This window comes from Centrocercus urophasianus, unplaced genomic scaffold (genome assembly GCF_019232065.1).
Source record: "Centrocercus urophasianus isolate 14NV4802_14NV808 unplaced genomic scaffold, USGS_Curo_1.0 seq_31, whole genome shotgun sequence".
Taxonomy (NCBI): Eukaryota; Metazoa; Chordata; class Aves; order Galliformes; family Phasianidae; genus Centrocercus; species Centrocercus urophasianus.
The window spans coordinates 8,819,809-8,832,893 of NW_024884878.1; the positions used below are offsets into that span (position 1 = coordinate 8,819,809).

The window sequence follows — 13,085 nt, forward strand, 5'->3', positions numbered from 1 at the left end:
ACACAGTTTTATGTGAAACCAAGCAGCAATTTGCACTGGGAGAGCACCACTAGTAAAATAAGAAAAAGCATCCCAGCAAAACCCTGTTTCCAGACTTAGCCTAAAAATAATTAATACCAAAGCTGTATTTTAAAACAAGCTTTTTACAAGCCTTTTAAACTTACTACATTTATCAGCACAACATTTTATAATCTTCTTTTTGTTCCTTCCACCTTATGAAATCTAGATGTGAATTCTGTTTAGCAGTTGGCTTGTGCAGTCTGGTTTTACAAATCTTCATACTGCTGTTGGTATCAAAAACAACCATGCACAAGACTGCAGCCTGTACACTGTCAAACCTCTTCTAGCAGGCAGCCCAGCCTCTTTGTTCTCAGTCACCATTTGACACAAAGCAACAAGTTTTTAAAAAATCGTGGCTTTCACACCTTCTCAGGAAAATTACTCGTGTAAGTTACCTATCATGGTAATATATTTTCTGAATGCAGAGCAACGCAGATTTTAGAAACAAGTTTGCAGGAAGTTGAAGACAACATGTAAAATGTTACTCTTAATCATTTTTGCGCTGCTAATTGATTTTAAGATATAATCTCCATGTCTGACTGATGACATATTAAATTGCAGAATGTGAAGACAGATTATAGATTCAAAGAAAAAAACATTTGCTTTGAAATAGCGCTCTGCTTACAAAAGAAAATGAATCACAGAATCACAGAACGGCCTGAGTCAGAAGGGACCTCAAGGATCTTGAAGCTCCTACCCCCCTGCCACACGCAGGGCCAACATCCTCCATGTTTAATACCAGCCCAGGCTGCCCAGGGCCCCATCCAACCTGGCCTTGAACACCTCCAGGGATGGACGGGGCATCACAGCCTCTCTGGGCAGCTGTTCCAGCACCTCACCACTCTCTCTCAAGAACTTCCCCTTGACATCCAACCTCAATCTTCCCTCCTTCAAATTCAAACCATTTCCCCTTTCCCTGCAGTTATCAACCCTTTGAAAGAGTTGATTCCCCTTTTGTTTGTAGGCTCCCTTTAGGCTGCAATGAGGTCAGCCCGCAGCCTTCTTTTCCCCAGGCTGAACAAGCCCAGCTCCCTCAGCATGTCTTCGTAGGGGAGGTGCTCCAGCCCCCTGATCATCTTCCTGGCTCTCCTCTGAACCCTCTCCGGGCTCCAGACCCAGACACAGCACTCCAGATGGGGCCTCACAAAAGCAGAGTAGGGGACAATCACCTCCCTGTCCCTGCTGGCCACCCCTCTGCTGATGAGCCCAGGACACCACTTGCTTTCCAAGCTGCAAGAGCACGCTGCTGGCTCGTATTAAGTTTTTCATCCATCAGGACCCCCAGGTCCTTCTCTGCAGGGCTGCTCTCAAGCACCACTCCTTCCAGTCTGTACGGATGCCTGGGATTCCTCCAGCCCAAGTGCAAAACTCTGCACTGTGCTGCATTGAATCTCATCAGGTTCACCCAGGCCCACCTTTCCAGCCTGTCGAGGTCCCTCTGAATGGCATCCCTTCTTTCCACCGTGTCAACTGCACCACTCAGCTTGGTGTCATCAGCAAATTGCTGAGGGTGCATTCGATTGATGTCATCGATGTTAAGAAGCACCGGTTCCAAGACAGACCCCTGGGGACACCGCTCGTTACTGGACACAGAGCCATTGATGACCACCCTCTGTCTGCGGGCCTTTCAACCAATTCCTTATCCATCAAGTGGCCCACCCATCAAATCCACATCCCTACAATTTGGAGATAAGGATCACACACCCATTCCTCATGTGATCAAGCATGATCTGTTCCATGATCTTCCCAGGCACAGAAGTCAGACTCACCAGCCTGCAATTCCCAGGGTCCTCCTTGCTCCCTTTCTTGTAAATGGGAGTAAGAACTGTATTATTGCTCTTAAAATAAACCAAGACAATAATCATAAAAATGACAAGAGGTGTGAATGCAAGACCAAAAACATTTTCTGCCCTAGAAGTTCTATGCAGAGCAACTGCAATCACAAATATTTGCACATGTGCCATTTTTATGTAGTATTAAACAAAGAACACCACAAAACTTAGACTCCAGACACAGTGCTACTTTTCATTCTTTATTTCATTCACTGCTTTTATTCTATTTTATTACTTTCAATCTCATCAAATAGCTCCTCATTGTTCATGTTTCACGTAATTAAGATTATGCCAGGTTACACTAACTACAGCAGTACTAATTAATGCCTGACACAGGGCCCAAGTCTGTCAGGCTATGAACAACTCATTATTTTTTCCACTTCCCAGTAGGGACTGAATAATTTTAACGGAAATCAATTTCACTCAAAGTCCGATCTGCAATCCTACAGCACTTCTGTACAACTCCAGGTAAGTAGCATTCCTAATGAAAGTTCAGTCGAACAATTTAACACATTAACCAAAATGGAAAATTTAACAAACCGCCTCAGAATTCTGTTTTCCAGAAAGGGCTAAAATGGGACCCAGGTTATCTGGCCCAACCATCTCCAACCCTCGTTCAAGCCCTAACAGCTTCCCAGAACGCATCTGCTTCTAATATCTTATTTAACAGCAGCTCCCTATGAAAACTCACATCTTTTTTTTAAACATTCCAACCACAGAACCACAAAAGCTGTTCCTTCCAAATTTAACTTAACCATTTTCAGTGATGTTTTTGGTTTTCTTCCCTGCAACTTGAAAACCTAATTTAAAATGTTAGTTGCATGTGCCGAAGCCCTTTTGATAACAGTAAGTCCCATCTCCCACCAGAATCTCTGTGTTTCAGCTGTGGTTGTATTACTTTTTACCTTTTTGCAACTTTCTCGTATCCTCTTCCTATACATCATAAGCAACATCTTTCATTGTTATCATTTCCTTAGCTTGATTCCCATAAATTATTAGTTGAGAAAACAAAGTGGTAAGCTAATTCCTGCAGCTCAAGTCAGGTTATGCTCCTCAGCCTTTCATTTCCTGTCTCAGTCAGTTCCATGCATTCCCTGTCACTCTTGATCCTTTAATCAAAACTATTTTGACAATTTTATCTTATTCATTACTAATATGTATAATATCTACTCTAAATTTGTTCCATATTGATATTTCTGCAATGTTTACAATTTCTCCTCCTTATCCTATTTTTCCCCCTCTCAATTTTTTACCCTTTTGTTATACCTGGTAAATTTTACTTTTATATACATCACTTACGAATCAAACTCTTTGTACTGTATTCTTCACCTCATGACCAGACAACAACTAAAAAGATTTTAAAAACAGCTACAGAACCAAGAGATAAGCTCACCAGCTTTAAAAGCATACTTTATACAAAAACTCTTCCTGACTCTGAACTGTTTGGGGTAGAGATTATATTATTTAAAGACTGAGTATATGAGCGACACAACTAATAACACAAGAAGAATCTAATCAAATTCACTTCAGACAAACATGTACAAACAAGACTGATTAAAAAAAAAGTTCAGCAATTTCCTGGTTTTTAAATTACAAATTCTTGAAATACATAATTCCCCTCATCTCACTGGTTTAATAATGAGAAACGCAAATTTATCAACCTAGATAAATTCCATATTAATCGTTCCTTCCAACAAACAGTGTATGTTTTAGACCTCACCAACAGTCTTCCTGGTCTTTGCATGACAACCACAAGCCCTTCTTAAATGAGGGAGTGCATTCATGCACAGCTGTGAACCAAAATGCTAGCCTTAAATTGACTGCAAGATCTGGGACAGGACATTCCTTTTGGAAAGCACGAGTCCGGTGATTATGAAAGGGAAGTCAAGAAGTTAACAACAGTTAAGAAAAGGACAGAGTTTAAAGCTGTACTTTCTTTAGTGCATCACAGCATTCCAATTTGCAAGTACAGAAGGAAGTGCACTGCGGTATGCAGGTAAGTGCATTTTTTATTGGGTTCCCTCCACTCGAAACTGAAGCAATCACAATTTCTGGTAAATCTTCATGTACAATGGATTTACTTCATTTTCTTACTCTGGTTTGCTCTGTCACTTCATGAACATTATACTGGCAGAATTGAAGGAGCAGGGAATTCTATTCTGCAGTCTTTCTGCCACCTACTGCAGAATGACAAAATGGTTAAGGTTAGAAGGCACCCCTAAAGGCCATCTCCTAAAGGTCCATCCTCCTTGCTCAAGCGACCTAAATCAGATGAAAATTAAATGTTTGGGGTTTCTATGGATCTAAATGAAGAATAAATACATTTCTTAACAGCTAGAAGAAAAAAGGATTTGAGAGTGATTTTCTTTTTTTTTTTTTTTTTTTTTTGGGTGGTTGGAGGTGTTTTGTTTTCTTTTTAATGTTTTTATCATATCTGCTTATCTATACAATCAGTTTAATGCTTTTGTGCTGGCTTCAAAGGACACCCGACAAGTGACATAAATGTTCTGGACTTTTTTCATCTAAATATATCACAGTTACACAGTATTAAGGTATAGAGCCTGTATCAGTAACTTCAGGATAAAGTAATCTCAAACATTCTGATAAGAATTATAACAAGAAAAGCCAAAGAAATTCAACCCCATGCTGTGCTGTGCTCTGTATCAGCGGAGCCTGTTCCAAATGCCAGTTTTCACCCTTCTCATGCTCACTTTTCTGGTTAAGTTTTTCCTGTTCCTTTCCAAACTCATTCCTATGGTCCACACAGACAGCAGCCAGAGTAACAAAGCAAAACAAACAAACAAACAAACAAACAAGCAAAACATTTTATTATTGCTCACACATCACACAACTTGTAAGTTAAATGAATAGACAGGGATTTTGTTACAATCAGGGAAAAAAAAATCCTTTTGGCCATCTCACCTTTCTGCTAGTAGGTTACTATATTCTAGCTTATACGCTCTGCTAATGGTTTTCTGTACACAATACCTCTTCCTGGGTGGAGTGGGAGAGGTGAAGACAGATGGGATGAGAATCAGCCACCACTTTCTCCATTATTTGATATCCCACCTTCAGAGCACTACACAGCTGGCTCCTCATACCAGACTCAGGGGTACACAGAAACCCAACCGCTTTCCACCTCTCAGATGCATTATTTCAGCAGTTAGATCAGCTCCCCACAGCTCCCAAAAGCACCATTTCCTCCTTGCTTCATTGTTTAATGACAGCAAGGGCCTGACCTTAAATAATAATGTTCATAAGCAGTGTTTGTGCAAAAATGCAGCACTTCTGTTAGTAACAATCAGCAAAAATCAATCAGTAATTTCTAAAATACTTTAAGTCAATTAAACATGAAAGCAATTTTGTGGAACAAAGTGCATCACATTTCTCTAGGCAACGACTTTCCCCTTGACAAATTCCAAACCCAGTACTTGACACTCAGTAAAGATGTCAGAAATATTTTAAGAAAACTTACAAAGAGTATTTTAATGCAAGAATAAGAATTAAATGCCTATCACAGAGAAAGAGGGAGACCATACAATTACAAACCTTTTATAAACTTTTATTTCCAAAAAGCCAAAAAATAACTTAATTTTCTCAGGCTGTGAGGAAATACAAATGTATTAAAATTGTTTGTACACATACAAAGGCAAAAGATTATTCCTGCACCTGCATTAGACCTGTTGGTAGATCAGCACAGTACTGTGTATTGCTTCCATTAGCAATACCAGCCTGCAGATTCCATAGCATTCAAACTCTCCTTTCCCCTCCCTTTTGGGACAGAATTCATATACTCAACTCTTTACACAGGCAGGACAAGGGGAAACGGTTTCAAGTTGAAGGAGGGAAGATTGAGGTTGGATGTTAGGAGCAAGTTCTTTACTATGAGAGTGGTGAAACAACTGCTCAGAGAGGCTGTGATGCCCCGTCCATCCCTGGAGGTGTTCAAGGCCAGGTTGGATGGGGCCCTGGGCAGCCTGGTCTAACATTAAATGTGGAGGTTGGTGGCCCTGCATGTGGCAGGGGGTTGGAGCTTCGTGATCCTTGAGGTCCCTTCCAACCCTGGCCATTCTATGGTTCTATAAATTTAACGCATTTCCTTCCCACATAAATGTGAAACGCTTATTTTTTTATTTAAAGGCATATACTACAGTAACAGTATTTTGTTTCCGTGCTGCAAAGTTTTGCAGTTTTTGTGTGTTTTTGTATTTTCGCAGACTAACTTTTGTCTAGCCTACAATTTTTATTTTTTACATCAGTTAAAAAAGCTATTTGCTGAAAGCATATTATCAAAGTGCTTCAGAACCGCAGGAAAAACTGAACATTGATTTTTTTTTTTTTTTCAATTATCTGAAAATATGATGGCATAGAGAGCCAGCAGCCCCTGTAGCCCGCAAGAATTCTGACGATCTTAAAGATAGTCACATTAACAAAAACACTCAAGTTTGTTTACTTGCTTGGTTTTTTTTGTTTGTTTGTTTTTCAAGGGAGGGAAACAAGCGTTTAGGCTTAGAATGAATGAGGATGCACCTTCATTTACAACCCAATGCCTTATTACAGCACAGATATGCTAAATGACATTCCCTCAGTTAAATGTGTCTGGGTTTTCTCTCCAAGAAGCAGTAAAAATAAGTGTACTAGATAAACATGACACACCTCAGTCTTAAAGTCAAGGGTGGCTCCAAGATCGTCCTGATTCGCTCCAGGCCACAGGAGAGCATAACTGCAGTTGAAACAGTAACATGAATTTTAAAATAAAAAAAAAGTAATAATAATCAAATCAAATTACACTATATGGGAATTTAAGAGCTCTTCAAAATGACTTCTCTGATAGTAGGTTGAGAAGAAAACACTTGGTCATGCATCGTAATACTTCTCGTAGAGCACTGCTGCCAGCATGCCAACCATCCTCAGCTGCACCAGAAAGACTACTGGCTTAACTTCAGTTCATAACAGTTTACTGCTCCTCTCTTGGTGTTAATTTCCCTTGCTGCTTCAGCCACCCCATATTTGTTCCACGCACTTTGGTTCTTTGTTATACCACTCTCCATCAGACATATCTGTACCAGACTAAATCAGTTTGCCTGGCTACAGGACTTTTACAAAGTCAGTGCATTTTAGCAGGAAATCTCCCCTGGCCACAGCCGTGGCAGCAAAGCAGTTCTGAAAATGTTTAGCATTAAATGTTTGTCTGTACAGTGTCTGAAACACAAGTGTATTTGGAAATAAATAGTACCAACTTCAGTACCAAGAACTGGCTATTCCTGCAGGGCTGCAGAGATGCTCACAGGGCTGGAGTACTTCTATGAAAAAACAGTGAGGGACTTGGGATTGCTTAGCTTGGAGAAAAGAAGTTTTCATTCAGGGTGACCTCACAGCACTCTCCCATACTTAAAGAAAGTCTACAACCATGAGAGTGACAGTCTAATAGCGATAGCACGGGGGAAATGAACTTATAGAGGAGAGATCTGGGTTAAATGTTAGAGGAAAACTGTATTCTGAGGGTGGTGAGGTGCTGGAACAGGCTGCTTAAAGACATTCTGCATGCCCCATTCCTGGAGGCGTTCAAGGCCAGGTTGGGCAGAGCCCTATGCAGCTTGATCTGGTGGGTGGCCACGCTGCCCATGGCAGCAGGCTGGAAGCAGGGGATCCCATCATGATGGGATCTGAACCACTCTATGATTCCAAGATTTATCACACTATCTGCAAGCCAGCTTAGTTTTCATCCAACAGTCTTTTTTTCTGAACCTGAAACGTGTTTAGAAACAGTAAGCTGAAAGGCTCAGTAAGAAACATGCTGGATGTTAGCCTCCAAAAGTACAACTGATAGGAATATGCTGCCATCCAGGAGCTATGAAGCTGTCAAAACATTGTCTAAACATCTGCCTTGCAGTAATACCATAGCACACTATTTTTATCTTTAGCAGAAGAAGATAAGCTATAGTACAAGAAGGTCTGAAAAACAAAGGAAAATAAATAATTGTAACAATATATTATTCAATCATGATTCAAAAAATAAGAGATAATGAAAAAGTGACACCAGTTATATGAAAAGTGTATTTGAAAATGTATTAGAGCCTCTGGAATCTATAAGAAGTCTTTGACAGGAACATTAAGTGTTTGTTTCTGTGAAGATGGTACAATAGAAAAGAGGAAGGGAAAAGGAAAAGTAAAGAGGCAGAATGATCTAGAAATAAGGGAAAACAGCTCAGGATTTTTTTTGCCTGCTGTAATAGGCATTTCTCTTGGTCTACAGATACATTTCTTTCAGTCTTAAAATGTAAACATCAAATCAGCTTTCTCTTACATGCTCTAAATCTTCCAGTGAACTTTTTTCTTTCCAGCAGCCATTTCAGATGTCTGCATTAAATATTTTTAGGTTTATGCCCTTGTTTGTGGACAAAGATAGGTATTTATTTTGAAGGGCATGCAGTCAGATTTTGAAACTCCTTTATTTAAGACTCATTGGGAAGAGGAAGACAACATGCAGGTGAACTCCTCTGTGCAGCTAATGTATTCTGTACTCAGTGCCACACTGAAAAGGTGTAAGACTGCTAGGTATGAAGGCATACCTAACTCACCAGCGGGCAGACCCCTATCATATGCATCAGTGCTCCTCCAGAAAGCCTGAGCTTGGGATCTTCTTATGCCAACACAGAGAGCAATATCTTTCTGCATCTCATGAAGGAAGCAAGTGCACCCATAAGTGCTGAATCATGCATCGCAGAATTACCAAGGTCAGAAAAGACCTCTAAGATCATCCACCTACCACCAATATTCTCCCACTAAACCATGTCCCTTAGCAAAGTACCTGCCTAATAAAAAATAGATTCACAGACCAGAGCTGCCTACAGATCCGGTCTCTGCAAACTTGCTTTGCTGCCAGACTCTGAATCTCATGACTTACCCTCAAGTACAAGCATTTCCCAACTCTCTTTCTGTTGATGCTGGGAAAGAGGACACAAAAATAATTCACTTTCTTCAACCTTCTTTAAAACTCTTCTCCCTGTATTTATGCACAAGTAGTTATCCAAAAAGCCTTCAATCAGCTGTTACTGAAAAACTCAGTGACTAATCCTGATACTCTTAAGGAAAGAAAGCATTTAGAAACACGTCTATAAAGCAATTCTCAAAAAATTTTCATTACGTAGAGAGCTGAAAGATTCATGCCCTTATACTGAGAACTCTGTAACTTAGAAAGCATCAGAATACAATTTACTTTCCCATTTGACCAACCACTACGGTTCTGTTTCATGAGGTGACTGAACAGCTTAGTTACTCTGACTACCTATTTACTAGTTCAGAAACGTGGCTTTTAGTGGTTTAGGAAAAAACAGCAGTTTCATCTCATACATAAATTTCAAGCTAGACAAGCATGTTTATTATTTTTTTTTGTATATTTTTTTATTGTAATTACATTACTACAAGGCTTCAAAATGTATTCTTAGTATATCTGTCTCCTTATGGAAAAAAATTATTTCCCTTTTCCCCTTGAAATCTCTTTCTATTACTGCTTTGCTAGCAAGTGTGCATTCCTAGAAATATGTTATTTCATTAGTAGTGATTTCATAAAAATCACAGTGAACAAGATTTTCTCAGGAGCTGTAGGCCACACTGTGGGCTGTGGTTTTCCTGTAAAAGCGGTCATATTTCATGTATATTATCTAGAGAAAAAGGTCACTTGTCATAGCAGCTTTTGAAATTAGCTAAACGCTTGCATAAAGCCAAAAGACAGAAGTTTAGATGCCACATCATTCCAGATACCAGACTCTGCTCATTTACAAACAACAGGAAAAAAAAAAAAGGAGAGTGAAAATTGCTGCCCTTGTGTATGATAGAGGTGATGACCTGCCCTCTCCCACCCAAAGCATGACTGGAAAGGGAGTCACAGCCTTGTTACAGACACCTGTGTAATGTCAAATTCATAGTGTTGATCCTGTTTGACAGCATATACTGTGTGTTTATTCCCTTAAGCAGGACAGATGTTAGCAACACAGGAGATGCTCATTCTGTAATCTTTCAAGAATATGCACGTTACTTCTCTAGGAAACCCAATCTGGCAATTTGAGAAGTTTGCACACTGACAAAAAACTAGCTAAAATAACGGGAAAGCAACTGAGCCAAGAAAAGAAATGATGTGCATTTGCCTGGTAGCTACCCGTGCCATGCTTTCACTCCCAAAAGTCCTTTCAAATCCTGATGTTAATACAGTTAAGAAGAAAATACATGCATGTGTGTTATCCAAGAACACGAGAGGGACAGCAAAGATAAAGGAAAAGCAACCAGATGCAGGATCTGCACAGCTTTGCAGTGTGCAGAAGTGTGTGTGCGAACCTGGCAAAATGTTCTGGCACGAATCTGCTATCTTCTTGGAGCTGCATTGTAAAAATACTTGAATGTAATTCATAATTTCCCAACCTGAATTGAAGTTTCATGCACAATGTCCTCACTTCATCATAATGTACAGACACTTTGTTGAAATGCTTCAAACAGCAGACTTTTGGTTTCTGTAGCTAGCACTGTGATTGGAAAGGATGGAAGAAAAATTCCAAAAAGGAAAATATGGCCAAGTACTCATTTTGAAGCAGAATCTCAATTATTTAGTTTCATACTGACAAAAGCACTCAAGGCTCTGCACAATTAAAGTCCAAGCCTGTTAATTCAGCAACACCAATTCTGCACTTGAAGTGCAGAAGCTGCTCCCAGTTGAAGTCACTGGCCCCCAGACAAGGAGTTCCCCACTGTCTCTACCACAGGTCACACAAGTCCCAGGTGCAGCACACGGCTCACCTGATAGTCCACACTCCAGCAACACACTGCAGACCCTCAAGCTGATAGTGGTTTTTCTGCATGCAAAATTGTTAATTAAAATGAAGCTCTGTTCCAGTGCTCATTCTCTGACTGGGAGTTAAGAGTTTGCTGGAGAAGACAGAAAGCAAATTGGAAAAAAAATACCAAAACCTCCTACGTTTAACATGTAAGAAAGTTGAGGAGCAAGTGAAATCAACTTTGCTAAGCATTCTCAGATTTCACAACTTACTTAAAACTGAATTATTCACCAAGTTTTAATCCTTTCAGCCCAACTTTACTTTTATGCTTTTGAAACTGTAAAAGCAAGATGTGTAACATCGTTTATTTCATAACTTCACTTATTTATGACTTCTGTCAGTTACAACAGACATCCTATAGCAGCTAAGAACAGTCAGAAAGATTTCAAAGGCATGTCATTAGTCAGTCCTACAGAGGACTGCCAGAAAATATGCAATGGAGATCTATAATTCCAAATGTCAACTCTGGCCTGTACAAAGCTGACATCACACGTAACGTCAGCGCGAGGACTTCCTTAACTGCATTTGATGTTGAAACTGGCTATTTTGTCAGGACACACAGTCAAGCGCTTTCTAGGAAAATCAATTAATACTCAGACTCAACAGGCAAAAGAAAAAGCTTTACAAAATGAAACAAACAGAGCAACTAGGACAACTACTACAAAAGATCAAGGAATTTATCTGATATTGTCAGGAGGAATTAAAAGAAAACAACTGGTGACTGATTAAAATGACCCATTTGATGTGAGTTAGGGTTGCTGGCTTTTTTTTTTTTTTTTCCAAAGCAAAAGTTAATCCCTAGTTGGCATGACACTCAGCAAGAAAACAAGTGCCCGAAGTACTAAGGAACTTAAATAAATGTTTATTTGTTTAAGATATTAGTTAAAACGTCAGACTGCAGCTAGGCTTTTCAGAAGCTGCACAAACAACATCAGATAGACACTCACAGGCTGAGTGACTGCTTCATGCCTGTTGTGCCTTCCTGTACATTATCACCCTTCACTGCTTGATAGGCTGAAAAAAAATCTATCACATAAAAACAAAATTCTCACAATTTCAAATCTAATCCATGTGTTTAATGCTCAGGAGTGGAAAAAAATATATATACAACTCAGAACACAACTGTGAAGTATAACAAAAAAGATCTCACAAAAGTCAAGACGTTACACATGGGATGCTGTAAGACAACAAAGAAGCTCATGCAGGTATGCTTTTTTGGTGCGCCAGTCAAAGAGGCAGATGAAATACTCCAGAAAACAAGAAAATAAACTCTTGTCAGTTTTGTTTAGCAGTTCATGTCTAATTTACTAAAGTCACTAACTTACATTTTGTTGGAGCATTCCCCCAGAAACACACTTCTGTGTCACAGCTACAGAAGTTGGAGGTGTAGTCAAGTTACAGTACACAACTCCAAATAAAACAATCTGCATAAACACAGAAATTACTTTTAACACCTTCATTTTATGTGTTGCTCTTCTTTAAGTAAAGGCCTTCTAATTCCTGAGGGTACCGCAAACACGGAAGACCTACCAGAAGAGGAGTCAATATGAGAGTGCCTCCTCTGTTTCCATCTGGGAAGGACTACTTCCAAACTCCCACTACATTAACACCAAGCAAAGAAACTGGTTGTATACTGAGTACTTGTGCAGTAAAAAAAAAAAAAAAAAACACCACAAAAAACCCCGACAAAAACAAGAGATAATGGCAATTGCAGAAAACAATACTTCCAACAAGCTCTGAAGGCATCCACCTCACAGGGGAGCCAGATACAAGGAAATAAAACACTGCTGGCTCTAGATGATTTGAAGTATTTTGAAGCATAAGTGCGCTGAGAAAACACGCATGACAATCCTTTTTTTCCTCTTTCTTTTTTTTTTTTTGATTAAATAAAAATACTCCCATGTCTCTCACGACTTATCTTCTTTAGAACCCCTCAAAGGAAAAATAAAGGATTAACAAACAGTAATACTTTATACAAGTCTGTCCAAGTTGCCACTGCTGAACAGTAAAAAGTTCATCATTTTAAATATGGAAGAACTGAGAAACTGAATACAGAGAACTGCATTTTCAGTCTCACCCAGAAAAGACACCATCACATTTAGAGGTCTGCAGAGCTTCCCAATGCTGCATTATACTTAAAAAACAAACAAAACACAAAAAACTCCAACTTTTAGAAAGAACCTATTCCACTTCTCCTCAGCTTGACTAATTGCTAAGTAGTGTAAAAGACAACTACTATCCAACTTACTTTAATGGCACAAAATTTTGCTCATTTGATTTACTAATATTTAAATGCTTTATGACCCCTGAAATTACTGCCTTTTTAAACTTCAGCAAAACGTTGATTCTTCTACATCTGAAAACA

General features: G+C 39.4%; 1 protein-coding gene across 2 annotated transcripts in view; it reads right to left on the reverse strand.

Moving 5' to 3' along the window:
• COMMD10 (COMM domain containing 10) overlaps positions 1 to 13,085 on the reverse strand; it is a 97,909-nt gene that overhangs the window by 62,437 nt on the left and 22,387 nt on the right. Inside the window, exon 6 of one of the 2 annotated variants that reach the window (XM_042829493.1) lies at positions 6,549 to 6,615. The exons of the other annotated variant lie outside the window; for it this stretch is intronic. Within the exon in view, the coding sequence (XP_042685427.1) occupies positions 6,562 to 6,615 (54 nt within the window). The 3' untranslated portion in view covers positions 6,549 to 6,561. Of the gene's footprint in view, positions 1 to 6,548; positions 6,616 to 13,085 lie in introns of those variants that run through there. 2 annotated transcript variants of the gene reach the window in all.